We start from the raw sequence: 24,738 nt of genomic DNA, 5'->3' as shown, positions 1-24,738 counted from the left end.
GGTGTCCTGATACCGAGCATTTTCACGAGTACCTGTACTCGTGAAAATGCTCCGATACTAAAGGCCGATACCAGCTCTTTAAACCGGATCGGCTGCCTGAGGTCCGGCGCTTGGGGGAACCTTAGGCAGCCTGCTGGCGACCTGGCAGTAGCCGTCTTTGACAGTGCCGCCCAGTCCCACATCTCCTCCTTCCTGGCGCAGGCACAGCACTGGACAGCCTTACACCGCACATACAGCCCCAGTGCCGTTGTTATGTTACTTGTCTGCACCCCTTTCAGTTCAGCACCTGCCCTCAGAGATGTGGAGAGACTGGCATGCAGCCCTGGTGAGAAACTGCCCTAAAATCATTAGTCTTTATTGTTATAGAAAAAAATATCACATGTCCCTTTAAGAAAAAGTATCGGTAATTGTTATCAGTGAGTACCTGAGGGAAAGTACTTGGTCTTAAAAAAGTGGTATTGGAACATTGGTGCCGTACCTTTCCAAGAGCAATTTGGTAACCAGAATGAGCGAAGCGCACTTTCACTATCGATTCCTCACATGCGGAGTGCATTTGGTATCACTCCGCCTGTGACAGGAGCCGGCGCTATAGAGGAAGCATCAGCTTATGCAGCTCTGCTCCCTCCGCTGCCGCCTCGCTTCCTCTAGCGCTGGCACCAATGATTCTCTCCCGCGGCTCTTCAAGTTCCCCCTTATGCCAGCACCGGCCCTGGGAATGGTCACAACTAGGTCTTATTTTTGGGGTAGGTCTTTTTTTTCTTTCTTACTTTAGTTTAGGCCTTATAGTTTATCAATTCCCAAAAATTGTACTAGGTCTTAATTTCGGGGTGGGTCTTATTTTCGGGGAAACAGGATATATATATTATATATATATATATATATAAAAGTTCCACAGTATTTATCTTTTTAGACTATGTTTTAATGTGTTTCCTTTAAAAAAATGTTGTAGAATACATGTTATGGACAGGGAGGTGGTTCTGAGATATAATACTTAATGCACTTTATAATGTCATGCTACTGTGCTGTCCATGCATTCTTTTGTTGATGACTTCTACAAAGATTTAATAAAAACAGATTTTAAAAAAACAACAGAAAAAATGGCCACTCTCTACATTAGAAAGAGAAAGGAAACAGGTAGGAGGAGTGGAAAAGGGGAGGTTGAGAAGGGCAAAGGAGTGGGGAAGGGTAAAAGCGGGGGAAGGAAAATGGGGGGCAATGGATGGAGGGAAGGGGAAAGAGGGTGAATTGCATTTAGACTAAAGGCCTCCTGCTTACATCACTGGAAGAATGATGGGACAGTCTGACATTATGAGGTTCCACAGGCTGAACCACAAATTCCCCCTCTAGTTCTCTCTAATGCAGATGGGCCGGTCTATGCAGACATGACGCCGTGACCCACTGCAGAGGGTGTCGCGACCCACTTTTGGGTCGCGACCCACGAGTTGAGAACCACTGATCTACACTCAATCATTTGTACACTCATTGTGTCTGTACTGATCAAAGGCGGTCAATGAAATGTCGGGGAACATTAGTGTTTTGCTCTGTTCAAATGACAGATAGATGGTGTGCAAACTAGATACACAATTGCCCGTTTTCCTGCCTACATACTGCATTTGGCATTTTACACAAAAGTTAGAACACACAGATATAATATGGCAGTTGAGCTTTACTTAAAAGAGTTCATCTATGGTTTATGATTTTACACTGTGTGAATCATTCCAAACTCTTCAACTTGAACACCGGGCTGCACCAAAATATAAGACATGACAGGTAACAAGAGTAATACGAGCAAATAACTTAAGTCTTAACATTGCACCATCCTGTGGTGGGAAAATCGCATGGGGGTGAGCACTTGGAGGAGCCATGTACTCTAGTCAATCTAACTCAGGTGAGCATGGTTAAAGATAACAAGACTATACTAACAAATATAACATCTTGCGTCCCCGTTGTTGAGGACTGTGATAAAGGACTGCAATCTCCCTTGCACAGACCTTCTTAACTCTGTGTGCATACAGGTGAAACTCGAATAATTAGAATATCGTGCAAAGTTCATTTATTTCACTAATGCAACTTAAAAGGTGAAACTAATATACGAGATAGACTCATTAGATGCAAAGCAAGATAATTCAAGCCGTGATTTGTCATAATTGTGATGATTATGGCTTACAGCTCATGAAAACCCCAAGAACCCCAAATCCACAACCTCAAAAAAGTAGATTATTACATGCAATCAATAAAACAAGGATTGTACATAGAACAATATCGGACCTCTGAAAAGTACAAGCATGCATATGTACTCAGTACTTGGTTTGGGCCCCTTTTGCAGAACTTACTGCAATTACTTTTGCACGATATTCTAATTATTCGAGTTTCACCTGTATATTGAAAAGGAGAAGTAGTGAAAAATAGTACAGAATGATCCACAGTTGGGGGAGAGAACCGCAGTAGGGGAAGAAAAAGAGGGGTGGGGCTAGGGGAGGGGACGAAAAGCCAGGACACACGTCCCAGGAGCCGCTGTGACATCTGTCACCAAATAAGTCAGGCAGCAGAAGTTTACCCTTTCAAGGTAGTGCCTAGCTATGATTTACAGGGACATGTGCCGGAGATAGCTATCTGAGTCACGGAAGCATACCCACAGTCTCCAAGTAGAGTTAAACCTCTCACTCAGTGTTTTTTAGGGAGGCAGTCAAGTCCTCCATCCTGTAGGTGTCGTTCACCTTAGAGTACCAAAGCTGTATAGAGGGAGGATGGGGAGACTTCCATAACAGTGGGATACAGGCATTGGCAGCATTCACTAGATGGACCGTGAGGGAGGATCTACAGCTAGTCAGTGAACGTCGGAGCATGTGCAGTAAACAGGCGGCCGGGTTGTCGAGCAGGTCTACCATGGTCAAGGAGCGCACTACCTCACCCACCGTGTTCCAGAAGCCGCACAATTTTGTGCAGGACCAGAAGATGTGTAACAGTGTGCCCGAAGAGGAACCACATCACCAGCACATAGGAGAAATGGATGCGTCAAACTTATGTAAAACAGTGGGCACCCTGTACCAGCGCGTGAGAAGTTTGCACCCAGCTTCCTGATAATTGTTCGCCAGTGAGGATTTGTGGGCAATAGCTAGTACATTCACCCTTTGCTGGGGGGTGAGTTCCTCGTTCAAATTAGCCTCCCATTTGGCTAGAAAAAGGAGAGAGGTAACCCTGTGGGGGAGAAGTCAGCAGCCTGTATATATTAGAGACAGCGTGTCTGGGCAGAGAACTCCCCCTGCACGGCCTATCTAGGTCCTGTGGGGAGGGCACCACTCTCTGATAGTGCCCAAGCTGTAACACACTCCAGTGGTCCAGAGGGGGGTCTATCAATGTGCGCAGGGCAGGACCCGGAAGCTATTGCGAATCAGAACGAAAATCAAGCATTCTGAATTTGTTCGCCTGAAGAAGCCGCGCATTTTCATGTCCCGGGCGGAAATTGGGGTCCCCAAAGACCGGGGTAAGAGAAGGGGAGGGAGACAGCTCAGTGCTCCTAAGCAGTCTCCTGGCCACCGAGATGGTATTATGGAGGATGGGGTGTTGTTTGACCTTAGGGGGCAGAGGGGAGGCTATCGACGGTAAACCCTCTATGGGGAATCGATATACCCCTTTTTTCATAGCCACCCATTGTTTCGCCGCGCCGTGAACACACCCAGTCCAGGAGTCTGTTCAATTGGGAAGCTTTGTAGTAAGAGTGAAAATCGGGGAGGCCCACACCGCCCATTGACTTGGGGAGGGATAGGACACATCTGCTAATGCTGCAGTCTTCCCAACAAAAAGGGAGAGATCGCTGAAGTAGTGGGATCGAGGCGGCGGGTAGGGAGACATTGAGTGCTGACAACAGAGTAATTAATCTTGAAGTTGGAGAGGGAAATATATATGGAGAGGATGCCCATCAAACTAGGAAGGGAAGATTCAGGGGCAGTGACAAAAAAGATAAGGTCATCCGCGTAGGCGGCAGGTTTGTGTGAGCCAGATGATGTTGGCAATCCAGGGAAGGTCTGGGCGGATTTCACGGTGCATAAGAGGGGCTCGAGAGTGAGGGCGAAAATGAGGGGGGACAAAGGGCATCCCTGCCACGATTTCCATTGGTTACAGGGAAAGTATGTCGACCTGACCTCGTTAACCGTCACATCGGCCGTGGGGGTAGAATACAGCGCTAGTATCCAGGACAGCATATTAGGGCCCAACCCAATGTGGTGTAGGGTGGAATGCAAGAATCCCCAGTCCACTCTGTCGAAGGCCTTTTCCGCGTCTGTCGATAGTAACATTAGAGGCTTCTCGTGCGATCGAGCATGATGGATGGCATTTAGGACTCTGGTAGTGTTGTCTCTGGCCTCTCTACCAGGAATAAATCCCACTTGGTCAAAGTGGATAAGCGTGGGTAGATATGGAAGGAGCATATTCGCTTCAATTTTGCCAAATAATTTCAAGTTCGCATTAAGAAATGCTATTGGGCGATAGCTACCACACTGAGCCGGATCCTTGTCCGGTTTTGGAATGACCACTATGTGAGATTTCAACACATCTGCCGGCCAAAAAGGTCTTGTAATAGACCAGCGTGAACCCGTCGGGACCCGGGGCTTTACCAGCAGAGGACTGTTTTGCCGCAGCGGACAATTCCTCCTCGGTAATTGGGGATTCCATCTGATCCCTGTCAGCCCCGAAAGGGACGGCATCCCCGAGCGGCCCAAGAAGGACTCAACTGCCTTGGTGAGCTTGAGCGGAGGAGGGAGGGGTCGGGCTGCAGGTTATATAGTTTGTCATAGTAGGTTCTAAACTCTGCCGCTATGTCACTGGAAAGGAGTGCCACTCTCCCCGTTGAAGAGTGAATTTGTGGAATAAAAGTTTTGGTTTGCGGGCCCCCGAGGACTCTGGCCAGAGTGCGTTTGCCGCGCAGCAAACATTGTTTGGTTTTTGTGAACAAGTCGTTGAGCTCTTCCGCACACTTACCAGCCTGCGATAGGTAAGAATGGCCAGTGAATGCTTATGTAAACTCTAGGTCACGCAGTTCCCGAAACAGTTCCTCGACGCGCTGCCCTTGCTCCCTTTTCTTATGGGCCCCATGCTTTATCAGGATAACGCGTATGTCACATTTATGTGCTTCCCAGGTGGATAAAGGGGACGAGACCGATCCGTTGTTTACCAGATAGAAGGAATGCAGTTCATGCTCAAGATCCGTTCTAATCAAGCGATCTCCAGGAAGGACTTGAGGAGGTGGGCGTGGATAGATCGAGGGACAGATGGACTGGGGCGTGATCGTAGAGGATTACCGATATCCGCCGAGAGTACAGTGGGGCGGTCCCGGTGTTATATAAAGAAATAATCAATTCTGGAATAAGATTGGTGGGCAGTGGAGTAATAGGTGTAGTCCCTAGCTTGAGGGTGCATTAGGCGCCACAGATCTACCAAGTAAAGCAATAGCAGTTCTGACTTCAGCCTCCTAATATAGGAGTGGGAGAGATGAGAGGTGCCCCTAGAAACATCAAGAATGGGGTCCATGGCGAAGTTGAAATCACAGGGTATGTATGGACAGGTCTGACATCACCTGGATGTTGGTCCCGTCAAAATTCAATGGGCCCTGCGACCAGGCCCGCCTCAGGATCTCTTTGATCGCAAAGAAATTAACACGACAAAGCACATCCCTCTGTGCACCGTCAGTAACGAGCCTGGGCCCTTGCGCTCGATGCACCCTGTCAAGTTCCAGGAAGTCTCTGGGAGGTCTGTCCAGATATTGGTTCAGGATAGCCATAACCATCGACCACAGGTCTCTCCCAGACGTCACCTCGGGGATATCTTTCAGCCGGAGGTTATTCCTGCGGTTCTGATACTCAAGTTCGCTTGGGTGAGGAACAAGGCGGTTATACGCTGGTTTGTCTCTGGGCCCGTTCAAGAGCTGCAAATCTGGTTTCAAACCCAGAGGTGGTCGTTTCAAGTGAGCCCACCTTACCCTCGAGGGAGGTCACTTGCTGCTTGACCTCTGCTACCTCAGCCCACAGGGCTGCCACTATCTTAGAGGCCATGCAATCTAGGTACTTTGTCAGCAGATGGGAGAGAACGTCCCTCCAGTCATTGGCCGGTCCCCCTGGAGAACTCGCCGTGCTGCGGGAGCCCGCCGATCCCGTCAGAGTCCATGCTGGGTCGGGATGGGGGAAGCAGGGGGGTCCGGGTTGCAGGCGGGAGAAGCCCGTGTGGCAGTCTGTGTCTTACCCTGGGCCTTGAGAGGAGTGGCGGCAGCGGTTCACAGGCGTGAAGTAGCGGAGTAAGTCCGGTCCCCTGGAGATCTCAGATGCTCTGACGGGATTGTGGCGGCTCTGCATGCAGTATACCGGGCTGGTATCGTCAGCTAAAACGGCTGTTGGCGCTGGCAGTCACAGAGCTCCAGAGACCTGCATGCTCACTCGGCCATGTCGAGACCACACCCCATTGACTTTTTAAAAAAAATAAAGTCACCTATGTACACATTGGAGGTGACAGGTTAATTTTTTCAATGTAGTAAATTTTCAATTTACTGAACGTAAGCATAACGGAATGGCTGGGTGCAATATCCAGCCTGCTATTGGCTATCTAAAATTGCATACATACATACAAACAACCTCAATTCCAAAAAAGTTGGGACACTGTATAAAACATACAAAACAGAATGCAATGATTTGCAAATCTCATAAACCATATGTTATTCACAATAGAAAACATATCAAATGTTTAAACTGAGAAAATGTACCATTTAAAGACAAAAATAATAGGATTTTTGTACTCACTGTAAAATCCTTTTCTCTCCGTTCATTGAAGGACACAGGCAACAGATCGTAGATCCTGAAATGGTAGGGACGTCAACAAGCAGTACACACTGAGGGATGGGCAACAACAACCAAACACCCAAAAGACACCTCAAAGAGGCGCCTGCAACACTTTGCGCCCCAAACCAGCATCCGCCGATGCCAAGACATCCACCTCGTACAGCGTAACAAAAAGGTTAACAATAAAGTAGCGGCCTTACAAACCTGAGAAAACAGAGGCCCTATGGCGGAAAGCCCAGGAAGCCCCAACAGCCCTAGTATAATGGGCAGTGACAGGAAAAGGAGGCTTACGCCCCCTAACGGCGTACGCCTGAACCACAACAGTACGAATCCACCTAGAGATGGTAGCCGCCAATGCGGCCCGGACCTTACGAGGGCCCACCGTGAGCACGAACAGAGAGCCGGTCTTGCAGAAAGAAGCCGCAGCACCCAAATAAACATGGAGAGCGCGAACCACATCCAGACAGAGGAGCGCCCGCTCCTTCCTATGGATCAGCAGCGGACACAGAGAAGGTAAGGCAATGTCTCCCCTGGGACAGAAGACTTGGACACAGGGGCAGCCGCCACAGGGCGTCCACCACCAGGTGCACCACACCCTCCGAGGTCAGTCCAGGGCCACGAGGAGGACGGTGACGTTCTCGGCCGCGATGCGTCGTAGAAGCCGAGGCAACAGATACAGTGGAGGCAAGGCATAAAGCAGACCGTAATGACCCCAAGGAGCCACCAGGACAACCACCGCCGCCGCCCAGGGATCCAGGGCCCGGGCCACAAAGCGGTCCACCTCCCGGTTGAACCGAGACGCCAGAAGATCCACCTCCGGTGACCCCCAGCGAAGACAGAGCTGCTGAAAACTCCCGGGTGCAGTGACCACTCTCCCGGGTCCACCGAACGTCGACGGAGGTAGTTGACCAGCCAATTGCCCACCCCCGGGATGTAATCCCCAGGAGAGAACCCTGAACACCTCCCGACCTGGGGGTTAAGGTATGCCAGCCCGATGGCGTCGTCTGGCCGGACCCGAACTGCCAGATCCTGAAGCCGGGCCGACCAATGAAGGAGATAAAGAGCGAATCGCCCGAAGTTCCAACACAGTTGTCGACAGACGGAGCTCCTCCGGCGACTAGCGACGCTGCACGGCCAAGGCGCCCAGAACTCCACCCCAGCCCCAAAGGCTGGCATCCGTGGTGACTACCGTGCAGTGCACAGGAAGGAAGGACTTCCCCGCGCCAAGGCCGGAGAATGAAGCAACCACCGCAAGGAGGCTCACGCCTCCCAAGACACCTGAATGTCCCTGTCTAAGGATAGGGGGGACTTGACCCACCCTGCCAGGATGTTCTTCTGTAGGGTCCCGGTGTGGTGCTGAGCAAAGGACACCGCCTCGAAGGAGGCCACCATGAGACCCTGGACCCGCATGCAAAAACGAATGGGCGACCACCGGCGAGACCACAGCAGCCGCACTCTGGAACGAAGGTGCAGGAGCTTGTCCCGAGGGAGAAAAAACCCGGGTCGTGACAGTGTCCAGAACCAGTCCCAGATACTGGTTCTGGCAAGACTTCCGGAGGTTCAGGAGCCAACCGAACTCCTTCAAGGACTGTACCGGGACCTCCAGAGCCACCACCAGAGAGGCGTGCGACTCCGCCCGCAGAAGCAGATCGTCCAGGTAGCCCACGATCGAAACCCCCCGAAAACCTCAACAGCGCCAGAATCAGGGCAAGCACCTCGGTGAACTCCCGCGGAGCAGGCGCCAGCCCGAAAGGCAGCACCACCAATTGAATATGCGCCTCCCCAACCGCGAAACGGAGATATCTCTGATGAGACGTGTAAAAGGGTACCTGAAGGTAGGCATCCTTGATGTCGACGGATGCCAGCAGGCCTACCCGACGAAGTCAGACCCCAGACGCACAAGCGCCCCCGAGAAGGAGTACAGAGACAGCGAAAGCGCTTCAGCTTTCCTATCTGAGGGGTCCTTAAAGGACGGATAATCCTCCACCGCGATAACTGTGGCCATGTGCAAACGAGAGACCGGGGGAAAAGACCACGGAGACACACAGGCCTCCCCAAGGGGATAGCGACCGAGAAACGTTGAGGGACCGCAAAAGGACTTGGTAAGCCCCTTCCACTCCTTATAAATAAAGTCATCAAAAAAAGGAGATGTAAGTAAACACATAGGCGAAAAGCCTACTCTGATGCGTACCACACTGCACTGGCGGCAGTGCGGAAGAGCCGGGAGTATCCCCATTGAAGCAATCTCCCTGACAGCGCGGACTAGCGCTGAAACCATTTCACGGTCCCGAACCAGGAGCGCAGACGCCGCCTCATCCACACTGGCCGGATCTGGCCGTGAGGAATCATGACGATCAGCATGAGGCGACGCTGTGGGAAGTACCCTCTCCCCCTCGGACCCCCCCGAAAGAGCAGGAGACGGCAATGGCAAAGCCCGCTTTCTAGGGGGGGCCCCGGCATCAAAACGCGCTCAATGCGTGTCACAAGCAGGAATGGCAGAGGAAAAGACCCCCAGGGACAGCGCAGTACCCAGAGGACTGAACACCCCCACATAGGACCCCAAGGGAGCAACCACGACTGGGGAAGGGACACAGGCGTGCAAAACACCCATAGCAGGGAAGGGCAAGCAGCCTCCAAGGGAAGCCCGCAGCCCCCACCAGGCACAGCAGACGGCTTGTCCCTGCGGTCCCCGGGCACTAGTATCCTCAAGTGGAGCCAAAACTGAGACCCCCCGCAGGTAGAAGGAAATCCAGCAACTCACGGCCCCTGGCACAGCAGAACGGAAGATGCAGCAAAAACGTCCTCCAGCCATGGACCCGACAGCCTGGATCAGCTGCAGCAGCAGACCTGTGTCCCCTTGAAAATCGCCACCACGGCGAAATAGGACCGCCCCATCCACCCGCGGACCGGAAGTGAGGTCACACAGAAAGGGCAAGCCGCCCTCATCCAAGATGGCGGCAGCGGCATCCGGACTAGGCCGCAACTGGAGCCGAGACCTCGATTTTCGGCTGCCCGCGCACGAGGGGCCGAAATCAGAACGAACATGCGGCCGCAGTACCGCGACCTCCCGCTGCTCACAGTCAGACCCCTCAGGACCATCCAGACCCTCCAGTGAAGGCCTCTGCCTCAAGAACACCTGTTAATGAGGAGGAGGAGGAACGCGGCATGAGAGAACTGCGTCCCCCAGCAGTATCTCACACAGACCGGAGCCTTCAGCCACCGCAACCACGAGGGGCCATCCAGGTAAGAGGACCATCAGGAAAGGCAGCACACAGAGACCCTCCGCACAGCCCCAGACAGACCCCCACATACATACCGTACCAGGGGGGAACCGGGCAGACTCCGAACCCACGACCACCACCACCATCATCCAGGGGGGGTGACAATTCCAGGGGGCCCTCTCTGAAAACCCGGCATCAGGGTGCGCAGGGATGGCGGAAAAACGCCCCCGACCTCAGCCGCGGCGCCGCCAGCATGAGTGGAGTGCTGTGACTGGAAGGCCGAGACCCCCAGTCATATGCACCCCACAGGCCACTCAGTTGAAAAAACAGAGTTGTCGCAGCCGACCCACCGTGGCAGAGTCTGCATGCGCTCGCCGGTCGTCCAGGGAAGACTGCAAGGATCCACAAACATCTAGCCTGTCTCCCTGCCGACACTTGCTAGAAGATCCAGCGAAAAAAACTGGAGAAATCCCGCAAGAATTCAAGAGAAAAAATTCAAAGCTCCTTACTCCTGACGCTAGGCAAAAAACTGGAGACTTGTCAGCAGGTGGGGGGTTTGGCCACCGGCAGGGGCCGCCCTTTGGCTGTAATTGGTCTTTAGTTTTGTGCCTAGCGTCCTTCTCCTGCAGGTGGTGATATTACCCTACCATTCAGGATCTACGATCTGTTGCCTGTGTCCTTCAATGAACGGGAGAGAAAAGGTAATTTTAAATTAATGACAGTACCTTCTGAGACACTTTGTTTTATACCCAATCATGTTACTGACCTGCTGCCGATCAACCTAATTAGTTGCAAAATGTTCTTCCAGCACTTCCTTGTTAGTACCACTTACTTGCCAGCTTTTTGTTGCTGTCCCAACTTTTTTGAAACGTGGTGCTGCCATGAATTTCAAAATTACCTTATTTTTTTCTTAAAATTGTACATGCTCTCAGTTTAAACATTTGATATATTTTCTATTGTAAATAAAATATGGGTTTATGAAGTCAGCAAATCATTGCATTCTGTTTTTATGTAGATTTTACACAGCGTCCCAACTTTTTTGGAATTGGGGTTGCATTTTTTTTTTTTACAGACATTGAATATGGTCATTCAGTTATGACTATCCCCAACAATGATTTTTATGGAATCAATATAAGCATTGCAATGGAACAAGTGAAGTGGTGCGCCTGTATTCCTGCGCTTGCCCATAAGCCTCAATAGTGACAGTTCCTTTTGACAGTCACAAGACTACATTTTGTATGTATACAATTTCTCAAACAAAATAGAAACACAGAGATATTCTCACTGATTACCCAATTGGCTAGAAATACAAATCAAAAGAAAATTATGCTCTACAACATGGTATAAATAGAAAATATTAAACCAATGGGTGACGGTAGGGGATAATAATTTTCGAAGGCTGTTTTAATGTAAATTATGGAGTGGTACAATATTTACATATGATTAATTTAAAGTCCATGTATTTTATCCATTGGGAATAAAACAATTGTATTTGAAAATGACACATTTTATTATCTGTGTACCTTGAAAGTCCATCTTTTTGTCTGAAAATAAATGTCTTTTACTGGTACGTGGTGTTGTTTGAGTAAACCTATTGCCATAGCATATATAATAGGATTCCATCTTCAATGAAACCTAAAGGCATATTGAGCTTAAATTTTTTTTATTCTGAAATTACTCTTTGCATAATGTTGTGCTATATGTACCCCTTATACATATGTTAGCATTGACATGGGGACACAGCCTGTCAGAAAAAGGTATTTTGATGCTCCAGTTAGGGTATCATAGTTAGTCAGGTTGAAAAAAGACACGTCCATCGAGTTCAACCCACAGAGATATGAAGAAAAAAAAAAAAAAGCCTAAACGGAACGTTATGCCCACAATTACCCACTGTTGATCCAGAGGAAGGCAAAAAAACCCTATAAAGCATGGTTCAAGTTGCTCCAACAGGGGAAATAAATTCCTTCCTGATCCCATAAGGCAATTGGATATTCCCTGGATAAACAATCTCTTATGCTTAATATATCTATAAGAACTCAATATCCAGTAATATTCTGTGCATTTAGGAATACATCCAGATTTTTTTTAAAACATTTAACTGAGCTAGCTAGAACTAGCTCCTGGGGGAGTCTATTCCACATTTTCACAGCTCTAACTGTGAAGAATCCTTTCCGTATGCAAAGGTTAAACCTCTTTTCCTCTAGACGCAAAGAGTGCCCCCTTGTCCTTTGCAGTGACCTTAAAGTGAATAATTTGGCACCAAGCTCACTATATGGACCATTTATGTATTTATACATGGTGATCATGTCCCCCCTTAATCACCTCTTCTCCAGAGAGAACAAATTCAGTTCAGCTAATCTTTCCTCATAGCTGAGCTCCTCCATGCCTCTTACGAGTTTACTCGCCCTTCACTGCACTTTCTCCAGTTCCACAACATCCTTTTTGTGAACTGGTGCCCAAAACCGAACTGCATATTCCAGATGAGGTCTTACTAATGCTTTGTACAGGGGCAGGAATATGTCTCTATCTCTGGAGTCTATCCGCCTTTTAATACAATAAATTATTTTGCTTGCTTTAAAAACTGCAGCTTGACATTGCATGCTACGGCGTGGAGCGATGAGAGCAGGGGGCGTGGAGCGGTGACAGAGCCGGACGGTGGGGCTGTGACAGGCTCTGTCACCTCCCTCAGCCTCTGTTCCCGGCCGCTGCTCGTTCCTGTCACAGGAGGTCTAGCACAGTGCTGTGCTAGAACTCCTGTGTTGGAGGTGACAGGGTGTAATAGACTCACCCGTCCACGGTCCGGCGTTGCGTTGCGGGGCCGCGCACGGCAGGCCTGGCTTCTGGCTCCTCCCCTTCGAGGCCGTCCAGGACGGCAGCCGACCCCTCCCCTTCGAGGCCATCCAGGACGGCAGCCGACCCCTCCCCTTTAAGGCCGTCCAGGACGGCAGCTGGCTCCTCCCCTTCGCGCACTGTGAGGAGGGATTTAAGGGAGGAAAAATGGATGTTGGGCGTCCGACCGTTGTGAGCAGTGCACGTGGAAAATCGCTTAGGAGAGACTCTCATATGGTGTCAGCATCTCGGGATCTATCAGAGGACTCCACAACCGCAAGTAGCCTGAGGGCAATAGCTTACAAACATAGTGATTGTCAGATGCATATCAGCCGGAACATAATGCCAGTATGAGATACTCTGCACTGATCTAAACCTATGCCTAAAGGACTTTCTGAAGTAAGGGGAAAGCATATTGCCATATGTCATTGCACTATAGTAGGAGCCTTTGCAAATTGATTATATGTACTGAAGCATATTGTCCTAATGCCTGCAATAGTGTATTAATCTCTGCTCTGCTGATAACCCCTGCTGGATGAATTCAAATTGAACTGTGAACCTTGTTGTTCCCCATTCCTTGCTATACTGTAATAACCTCTGCGCTGCTGAGGAACTTTGCTTACTAATCCCAGGGTAACTGTGATTCTTAGTATACAATGCCTTACATACAATACTGTGTGAATCCTGCTGAAGTGAATGAGAGCTGAACTGTGTAATATAGCTTCTCATTTATTGTACCAAGTTCAGTCGAACTGTTAGTAGGAGATAGGAGAGGGACGCATGTGGTAACTCCCTACTCCCATTTGTCTTAATTCTCAGTTGCCAATATAAGTTAACCACATTGGCGGGGGATGATGTAATTGGTTCCAAACCTCCATTAAACAGTACATGGAGAGTGAATAAGGAAGCACATACTGAGCCCCGTCATCCCACAACTAACTCCGCAGTTGAGTATCCAATTGCATCAATAGAGATCATTACACAGGGTCAATAAAGAGTACCTGTCACCTCCAAATGCTATCACACAGGGCTTGTTAGCCCCTGTGTGATAGCAATAAAGTTTAAGTAAAAAATGTAAAAAATAAAAGAAAAAAAGTAAAAAATAATAACTAAATAAAAATGTAAAAATTAAAAAGGTGATAAAGTAAAAATAATAAAATAAATCAAAAATTTTAACAAAGTAAATAATGTAAAAAAATGAAAACCAGCCCCGCTGCCCCCATCATTTGCATGCGAATAAACGCGCAGTGTTTTCAACCGCGATCATGTGCAACCGCACAGGCAGGGCGGTATTGCAGCGGGAAACCACACAATCTGCCTGGCACGACTGGGGTACTATTAGAAAATAATGGCACTGCCAGCGTGATCGGCGGTGTTGTGCGATGCGTGACTGCCCGGTCATCGTGCACGAATCCGAGCAGATGGCTGGGCGGTTACGGAAGCGCACACCACCACCGATCGCGCTGGCAGTGCCATTATTTTCTAATGGCACTCCAGTCCCGCCAGGCAGATCGCATGGTTTCCCACCGCAATATCGCCCGGGCGGTCCCACGCGATCGCGGTTGAAAACACAGCGCAGTGCGTGACGCGAAAAAATGTACTTGTACCTTTTTTCAGCGATTGCCACGCAGATGTAACCCCATACATGCGGATGCAACTGCTGTATGCAACCGCACATGACCGCGCGTCCCCGGATTGCCCATGTCTGCACCAACCATAAATGGTAAATTCACTTTCCCAAGTAATTTGGGAAAATGGAATTACCCGCACAAATCTCCCCCCCACTATACTTAACTTTCGGCGAACGGTCCTTCCCGTCCACCAGTACGGGTGTACTATCTGTACCTGTTCCGTATATTCTGAATTTCGCTCGCAAATTGCAAGCACTCGTTGGTCAATGCAGTCACCTGACGACGCTGACCAATGAGAAGCTCTTCTTAGCACTGCTAAATACAGTTTTGGTTAAAAAAAAAATTGTATCAGGACAAGTAGATTGTCATTAGGGAGAAGTAGATCGGGCCCCCACTTTAGTCTTGGACAAGTAGTTTTTTTTCTCAAATTTCCACACCCCTGTACCAGAAAACCCAGATCTTTCTCCATCATTGACTCCCCCAAACATACTCCCCCTAGAGTGTATGACACATGCATGTTTTTAGTCCCCAAGTGCATAACTTTACATTTCTCAACATTAAATCTCATTTGCCAAATAGATGCCCAATCACACAGTGCATTCAGATCTGCTTGTAAGTTGGAGACATCCTGTAAGGACTGCATTCCACTATATAACTTGGTGTCATCTGCAAACACAGAAATAGTACTTTTAATTGCCAACTCTATGTAATTTATAAATAGATTAAACAATAAGGGCCCAACACTGAACCTTGGGGGACACCACTAACAACTTCAGACCAGTCAGAGTATGAATTGATCACCATTCTCTGAATACGGTCTTTAAGCCAGTGTTCTATCCAATTACAAATTGAATACTCTATAGTTATACCTACCGACCTTAACTTATACATTAGCCACATGTGGGGAACTGTGTCAAATGCTTTTGCAAAGTCCAAGTATACTATATCCACAGCCATTCCTCTGTCCAATGTTTTACTCACTTCCTCATAAAGTAGGTTTGTGTGAGGGTCAAGATCTCATTAAAACTAGGATAAAATATCAATAGGTAAGTCTTGTACGTAGAAAAACACAAGGTTCTACATGCTAAACAATAGAGAGGCCAGTTAGAAAAAAAAAGAAAAGGAAGCAAAATAATTCAACATGGAGGGGTGTAAGACCAACAACAAATAGGGCAAACTTGGTTGGACTGCTAACATGTGGGCATAAAGCGGTCTCAGTTATCAATAACTAGATCCACCCAGTATCTTCACTTTTTCTAGGTCTGCCCCTCTTTCTCCAGGACTAATGCAGCATAAGCTGCAGCAACCAACACCAAGGGCAAATCACATATTGTTAACACAGATTAACACATTGCCTAAATTTTCTGCTACAACACAGATTTCTGAAACTATTTATGGTTCTCTATAATTATCACCTGGCCTATTTTGATGAAAAAAACCTATGCCTATCCTAATTAGAAACTCCACCGAAGCTGCACAATCTAGCTGAAATCCATGGATGGTGAAAGTAAATGTGTGGCGGCGCATGGCACAAACCACATGACAACACATCATTACGAGAGTCAACTGGGCAACTTAAAAAGGCAATGCAACGCAAGCAAATAAGGCCGAATGAGCCCTTTTCTGAAAATGCCAAGTGTAATCAACTGGTGCTTCAACTTTTTTAGGTGTAGTCCTCTGCTTGTCAAAACTAACCAACAGTAAATGAGGTGACATTGGAAAATGTAAAAAAAATTATATTTTGTGGATACTTGCAGCAAATTCTAGTGGCGTGGCATAGTGGCGTGGCAGCGATGTGTCAAGCAACAATTGAGGTTGTGGAAAGGTACTAACTAAGCAGTAAATCATTTCTACACGGTTATTGAAAATTAAAAAAAAGGGAGCATGTGACACACACATAAAGAAGCAGATCTGAAGCACAAGTATGCGAGAGTGAAGCAGGAAGAGTCCCTACATGTTAAGAAGACGCTAGGGTTTCTGATGACGTTCCTGCAAATAACTATGCGGGACTGCTGCTACCAGGTATTGGCTCAACAAAAGCAAATGTGAGGTAAATAAATCTAATAAAACAATGTGAGTAAATGAAAAATGTAAGACCTATATACATATATACTGATAGATACAATTAATTTATGCATACAATAACCCAGGATTTACCTGTAGGGCGGAAGCTTTTGCAGTCTGCGTTAGATGCCTAGAAAGCAAAGAGAAATTGGGGTAAAAAAAAGTTATTGTCACTGTACTCCATGTTTTTATCATAGTTTAGGTGTGTATGGTATTACAAGCATAACATGCACAAAGTCATAAAAATAGGATTCCTTTACTCACCGTAAATTTATTTTCCCAGATAACGTGTGCGCCAATAGGGCTCCCATGGTTCCCCATTAGTGAATAGCCGAGACCTTACCTCTTCTATTGTAGATACTGCCGTCTCTTTACTTTAGAAGCCTCTGTCATTGACCATTTGGCAACACCATTATAGTTGGCCATACACCATTAGAACTTACAGGGTTATGCAAAGCTGCTAAAGGCAGCCGAGTGAATAACCCACCCGAAGTGAAGTGAGCCGAATGCTGTTCGGCTATTCACTTCAGGCTTGTACGGCTGATTTCAGCCGTACATCGGCTGGCTTCGGCCAGCTGCAGCGACAGCTGGCTCTGCCCAACTGTTTCCTATTGGCCGGGACCTGCTAGAGTCTTCTAGCAGGTCCTGGCCAATAAACAACTGGGTGGAGCCAGCCATGACGTCATGAGCGGCTCCGCCCAGTTGTCATTGTTTAATGACAGTTCAACGTCTCCAGGTCATTTGGGGATGCTGAACTGTCATTACAACTTGGTGGGGCTGAGCTCTGACCAGCTGTCATGTGAGAGGTGTTCACCCCGCTTTGGCTGTCAACTCGGCTCAAGCATATGCCTTCGGCTCGGCTGAACCGCTCAGCCGCCTTCGGGAGCTGTACGGCTATAGTGAATAGCCCGTACAGCAGCCCTTCAGTTCGACTGAACCGAAGGGCTCCCGCAACCGAAGTTACGGCTGATTCTTCGGCTAGCTTTGTGAATAACCCCCTTAGTTTGAAAAAATTATTTTCCAGGAAGTTTGTTCAATTCCCTACTAGTTAATGGGGTCAAATTGACAATTTTTTTTAACCGTAGTGATGAAAAAAGGAGCAGGATGGAAAAATTTTAAATTAGCGAGATTCTAACAGTGATCGTTTTTGTTTGGAGAAACTCTGTTAATCCCAAAATTGAATGTTAAAATCAAACGAAATTTCTCACAACATGTATCAAGTCTTTAATGGCATTATCAAATGTTCTGACAAGATTTTTCCAAACATCTACCAGTGTATGGCCAACTATACCCAACAACTAGGTTTTACAAAAAAATACAAATGTAGGCAAGCACCCCATAGGATAAAACCCATCTAATTACTGGAATGCTTTTGTTTCATAGCAAGAAGTAGCAAAAACAATGGCCATAAACACAGATGGACATGCCTCCCTTAATGGAGAAAATAATATGTTATGGTAAGTACAAAGCCAGAATTTTTTGTATTTAATGTAAAGGTGCAGTCCTTAACTGGTTATACCAAAATCACACCTGCTGCAGCAATCATGATCTTGGCACTGTTCTTTTCATCATGTGCTGAGGACTGTGCACCCCCCCCTCCCCCCCGCTACTGGTGACACAGTATTTACAGTGTCCCGTCTCCCCTCCAATCACTGAACCAGGAAGTGACAAGGATTCAGTCACTTCTGGTTTCAGGCTGTCATTTCTCCAGCTGCTGTGGCTGGAGAAGAAGCTGGAGAAGAAGCTGGTCAAGTACAATCTGTGCTTCATTAGCTTCTTGGGGTCCACAGGTTACATTAGGGGTCTAATAGACTCCTGATGCCTCCATAAAAAGTACTCGTCACCACTTCTACTCTAGCATATTATGGCGGAAAAACTTCAGGGGGCTTATCTGCTGCCTACAGGAGGATCTGGACCCTGAAAAAAAAAAAGATTTTGACCAGCTTCCCTCCCATTCCCATTCATATTTAGGGGAATTCCTAAAATGCTTATGGATTGGAAAACTGGCCGTAATTAAGACCACCTCGGAACTGGCATAAAGTTCCAATCTTCTGGAATTGGCGGCAATCCGGGAAGCCCTAGTAGCATTTGCCCCTATCCTTCGGCAGCGGCCGGTCAAGGTGATGTCGGACAACAAAACGGTGGTGGCCTATGTTTCCAATCAAGGGGGCACCAGGAGTTGGCAGCTGCTGAAGATTTCGTCCCAGATCTTCCTGTGGGCGGAGGACAACCTTCAGGATCTGACGGCTTGTTACCTTCCAGGGTCCGAGAATATCGAGGCGGACACACTGAGTCAGAGGCTGCTGGACCACAACGAATGGGCCCTGAGCCATTCTGTTCTGACTCCAATTTTCAATCTATGGGGCCTACCGGACATCGATCTTATGGCCACGGCGGAAAACCACAGGCTTCCAAGATTCTTCTCTCGCCTATATGACCACAGGGCACTAGCACAGGATGCCCTGGAGCAGAGGTTGAACTTCCACTTAGTGTACATCTTTCCACCGTTTTGCATGATCCTGAGGGTACTTCTCAAGATTCAGAGGGAATGAGTAGACGCAATTGCGATACTTCCGTTTTGGCCAAGATCTCCCATGGCCAAGTTCCCGCTGTTGTGGCAGATGAAGATAGCCGACCCACTCCCTCTCCCGCTGGACTCTGATCTTCTGGAACAGGGAGGATTCCGCCACGCGAACCTGGCCCGCTTACACCTTATGGCCTGGAGGCTGAAAGGCATCGGTTAGAGGGCTTGCGGATCTCGGAGTCAGTGATCCAGACCCTCCTCCAGGCTAGGAAGGGTTCGACTAACACAACATATTCCCGAGTATGGACCAGATTTATCGACATGGCAAAGAAACATGGTTTCGAACCTTCGGATCCGCCAGTGGGCAGGATCTTGGAATTCCTGCAGCAGGGATTGGATGGGGGGTTAGCCTTCAACACCCTGAAGGTACACGTGTCGGCACTTACAGCCCTGACAGGAAGGAAGTGGTCGGCTGATCCTTTGATAGTGCAGTTTCTGAAGGCAGTAGGGAAGATTCGTCCACCTCGGAAAGTGTTCTTTCCTAAATGGGATCTCCCGTTGGTGCTGAAGAGCCTTCTTCAGGGGACGTTTGATCCTGTCCAAACCTGCTCTCTGTGGCATCTTACACTGAGGATGAAATTCTTGCTGGCCATCGCTTCAGCACGGAGGGTCTCGGAGTTGCACGCTCTGTCCATGGAGGAGCCGTTCTTGGTTCAACTCCCTAACAGTATCCTGCTGAGGCCGGTACCGTCATTTCTTCCAAAGGTGTCGTCTAGTTTCCATGTGAATTGGGAGATTGAGCTCTCCACATTTCCTACCTCGGGAATCTCGGAGGTGGACGAGTTGCAGTGGAAGAAGTTGGACTTGGTGGAAAATCTCTCCACGTACTTGCAAAGGACCGCATCTTTTAGGAAGGAGAAGAATTTTATTTTTTTTCCAAGTACTCACCGATACCAATTACCGATACTTTTTCTTAAAGGGACAGTTCACATTTTTTCTAAAGCAATACAAAATCATGATTTTAGGTCAGTTTCTTAATATTATGAAGAACATGAACATGACATGAACATGACATGAACATGAAATGTGGAAGAGGAAGATGCGGAGATGACACTGGGTGTGAAGGTCCTCAGTCAGAAGCTGGTATGGGAAGAAGAAGCTGTTCACACCTAAATGTTTTTTCAGACTTATCCCCCAGGTGATAGTGTTGGAACGTAAAATAATTGACATCTATGATACAGCTTTGATGGAAGGTTCCTTGATATCTTGAATGGAATCAGCAGGTGACTGATATGTAAATGAGGACCATCAAAGGGTTCTTGGCGCTGGACACTGAGGAATGAAGATCTGCCAGGACGGTCATGTCCTGGGGCAAGTCCGACCCCCTGCTGGTATTTACTGCCCACACCTGTGTCAGCAAGGCATATATGCTGGGATGGGGGCCGGGGCATATGATGGAACCTTCTTCCTGTGTGACACTAATCTAGCTGACCAGCAAGACTTTTGGACAAGACAAGTCTTTCTGAACTCCGCAATCAAGAATGTGATTCGCTGAGACCTGCTGAGAGCAGAGAAAAACCCATGGCATGTGTGACTGAGAGTGAGAGAATGGTGTAGCTAGCTGTAGGATCCTTAACCTCAATTCCTATCCCCAATCCCCCTTTCAGATTCCCTTAATTGTAATTAGAATGCATGTATATCCCTATTTGTAAATAAACCCAACACTTATTTAAGATTCAGTTGTTCATCAGTAATTTAAGGCACCCCCAAATCAGAGCACATTCTACAGATAGACACACACATCAGTCCCATATCTAAGCTTGTCAGCCCAGTCCTGTCCATGCCTATGATGATAATGAGGGCTACTCTGGGTGCCCAGTACTGCTCCTCTCTGCAGCCTTCTCTAAAGGAATCCTATACATGTCTATGAGCCATGCAATGCTGCTCGGGGCTGCCTGTAGCTGCCAGTCTGCAGTTGAACTACAAGTCCCAGCACCACCATTGAAGCTCCTGCACCCCTTTCCCATGGCTGCAGCCTGACCTCCTGCTGGGGCCCCAATGCATGCTGTGGCTTGTAGTTCCCTGGCTGAACAGGTTGCATTGTCCCCGCTGGCTCCTTTGTTATGGAAGTTTCCCCGGACACGCCTGGCAGACCTTCATGTTGTTCATGATGGTCTGGACGAGTCCTCCCAGCGCGCTGCAATCCTTTCCCTTGTACGGTTCCACGGCTCCTGTCCTGGGGTTGCCTCCCATCTGCCTGTCGTCGGAACATCGGGTCGTGGACTTGTGGACAGTGGTCGCGACATCAATTTTTCATGCGGACGCGGCACAGGTACTCGTTTTTTGTATCGGAGTATTTGCACGAGTACTCATGCAAATACTCGGTATCGCCGCCGATACCGATGCTAGTATCGGTGCATCCCTAATATATATATATACCCTGATACCGTACTTGGCAGCATACAATGGGTATGGCTCCGCCCCCAGCCCAATTATATTATAAATTAAAGCCCGCCTCCCGTGTTCCATTGGCCCAATTGATGTCTGGGCAATTGAAGTCACCCATCACGACTACATTGCCCTCTCTCCCAGCTATTCCTATCTGTGAGTGAAGATTGACTTCTCCCTCTTCCCCTATATTTGGAGGTTTATAGCAAATACCCACGAGAAGTTTACGACTAGCGTCCGTCATATCTAGCTCCATACTAAGAATATGTTTGAGTATTTGCCCTCACCTTGCTGGTTTCTTCTGGCCTGCCGCACAGGTTCAGCCTCTCCTGTTGCGAAGTTCCCTTTGTTCAGGTGGCTGAATGCAATCTTAATAGGGAAGCCTCCCCCATAGCCTTGGAGTTGGGGTGCAGGAAATGGTCTCTTGGGGTCTCTTCATGTTCGGATGCTTCCTCCATAATGGCGGCGGGTTAAACACTTGCTTAGCCTCCTGGCCTTGCAACTCCAGAGAAGAACCGTGACTCTAGCTGCATCATCACAAACTATGGTTCTACTGGGATGATCACATGCATGGACAAGCTGACAAGTAGGATCCACTCCATTTTCTTTCAATGAGTTTGTTTTAGAAATACATGTGCTACTGTTTCCTATGGCCTTGCAGTGCTGCTTTGCTTGGGCTGAATCTTTCTGAATATCTGTTATGTCTGTGGAGCAATTCAGTTTTCCATGTGTGCTTAAACCTTACAGGTGCATTACAGGGAAGTATGTGATTCTGTGGAGCTGCTATGCATTAGCTGAATCTTGCAGTTATTTGCCTAAAAACATCCATTAGCTTGCTTGTGGTGCTTTACCCTGCAGGTGCTTGCTGAGTGCAGGCTGCTGCCATGTGCTCTGCTGCTAAAGCTTATCTAGATCTTACAGACAGACATATACATATATATACACACACACACATCACACACAATCTGACACCATGCCTGATGAATAGCATTGTCCAGTTTTGTGAGATTTGATGGTGTGGAACCAGCTGCCTGATGGCAGCTTGTTCCTGATGGCTGCCTGATGGCTCTTTCAACTTCGTCCCACAAATGCTCAATTGGATTGAGATCTGGTGATTGTGGGGACCACCTAAGCGAGGTAAAGTCTCCCTCATGTTCTTGAAACCACTCCTGCACAATACGAGCACAGTGGCATGGTGCATTGTCTTGTTGGAAGAAAACATCTCCATTGGGATACACCATCAACATGATAGGATGAACTTGATCAGCAACGATGCTTTGGTATGTTGTGCTATTCAGACGTTGTTCCACACGAATTCAATGGCCCAAATCCCATGCCCGGAAAGCATGCCCCAAACCATAACACTGCCCCCACCAGCTTGAAGGGTTGTACTCATGCATGTGGGGTGCATGCTTTCATGCTGTTTCCGCCAAATTCTCACTCTGCCATCTGCATGATGCAATTGGAAACGTGATTCATCGGACCACATTACTTTTTTCCAATGCCCGACTGTCCAATCCTTGTGTTCCTGTGCGAATTGGAGACATTTTATCTTGTTAACTGCAGACAGCAAAGGTGTTCGAACAGGCCTTCGGCTTCCATATCCCATCCGATGCATTGTACGGCGAACAGTGCGTTCAGAGATCATATATATATATGTATGTATGTATATATACATACATACATACATACATACACACACACACACACATACATACATACACACACACACACACAGGAATGTTTCCATCACCTTGTTGAATCAATGCCACAAAGAATTAAGGCAGTTCCCGAAGACAAAGGGGATTCAACCCAGTACTAGTGTACACAATAAAGTGGCCAGTAAGTGTATATGTCACCTATGTGAATCGAAATAGAGATCTTTTCTGCATTTTTACAGCTAGACATATTTGATATCTATTTCCTCTACACAGTTTCATTGTTATATTTTGCTGAAAATTGGGAACAATATTGGGGTTTTAAAATTAACTTAAGTGATTTTCTTTTACTGAAAATATAGGTTTTAGGTTACGTTACATAAATGTTCAGCTTCCATCATTATATTCTACAGGTCCTCTGCTTTCAGAGATATGGGGGGGAGGATTTATCAAAACTGGAGCAGACAAAATCTGGAGGAGTTGCCCATGGCAACCAATCAGCTTTGCTCTTTAGTTTGTTCAGTTAAGTTTTGATAATGAAAGGTAGAAGCTGATTGGATGCCATGTACAGCTGCTCCAGATTTTGTCTGCTCCAGTTTTGATAAATTCCCCTGATAATGTGTTGGAGGTTTTTTGCAATCTAGAGGCCAAAACGCACATTTTGGTATGTGTGTGAAAAAAAGCAGTAGTGAAAGGGTTAAAGGATCAGAAAGTTCTCATTCACTTTTTAATTGCAAGAAATAACATACTTGTGATCCATAACGGATTTCATGCAAGACTTGGGTGAAGAATTTGGAGATACACTGGTTTTCCACTCCTTTACAAGCAACCTTGGGCTCTGACCCTTTCCTCCAAAGCTGTTTATAGCAGTTACCAGACTGGCCACTTCATCATCATGGTCACTGAAAAAAGGTAAGATAAGAAAACATTGTAGTGTGCATTTGCAAAACTCAGCTTTTTTAAATGTTATTCTGAGTGGCAAAGGGTTAGCATCCTTATCAATCTGTACTGCCATCTGTGTTCATACTAGGGAGATTCTCCCTCTCCGTTTGTCCTGGTAACCACAGTATTAGGGATTTAAAGTTCAAAAAAATTATACATTTTGACTTGTTACCAAAACAGGTATCAAGGGAACATTTTCCTCTGGGGAAATCTCTTGCAGTGACTATGGTCTAAGAGATAATTTCCTTAACTTTGAAGAGATTTTCTGGTGTCTACAACACAAGTGAAGTTTGAAGATTTCAGAGTAATAAACTGGAAGCAGATTACATGAGACTGCAGGAGATGACTAATATTACAGCCACTTTATAAATCAATGATTCCACATTGGTGCTCCCAAAAAAACACCTTAAAAAACTGGTGCCACATTTGATATTTCTCTCAGCAAGATCAATTATAAATGATCATAGTAAAGAACAAAAAAACAAAAGAGAAACAGCACAGAATTTTTTTTTGTACAAGAAGAAATGTAACTACTAGAAGCCAGTATAAAAAAGAACCTGTTCTTCTTTAAGTAATCCCTAAAATGCAGACTACTGT

At 47.3% G+C, this 24,738-nt stretch overlaps 1 protein-coding gene across 1 annotated transcript in view; it reads right to left on the bottom strand.

Annotated features, from left to right (window-relative positions):
* Positions 1-24,738, bottom strand: part of EDC4 (enhancer of mRNA decapping 4) — a 631,081-nt gene that overhangs the window by 225,999 nt on the left and 380,344 nt on the right. Inside the window, exon 17 of the mRNA XM_018559011.1 lies at positions 23,979-24,101. Coding sequence (XP_018414513.1) covers positions 23,979-24,101 — 123 coding nt within the window. The remainder of the gene's footprint in view (positions 1-23,978; positions 24,102-24,738) is intronic.

This window comes from Nanorana parkeri, unplaced genomic scaffold (genome assembly GCF_000935625.1).
Source record: "Nanorana parkeri isolate BGI_ZX_2015 unplaced genomic scaffold, ASM93562v1 scaffold375, whole genome shotgun sequence".
NCBI lineage: Eukaryota > Metazoa > Chordata > Amphibia > Anura > Dicroglossidae > Nanorana > Nanorana parkeri.
The sequence above is the reverse complement of the archived record's forward strand: the minus strand, read 5'-3'. Positions and strand labels throughout refer to the sequence as shown.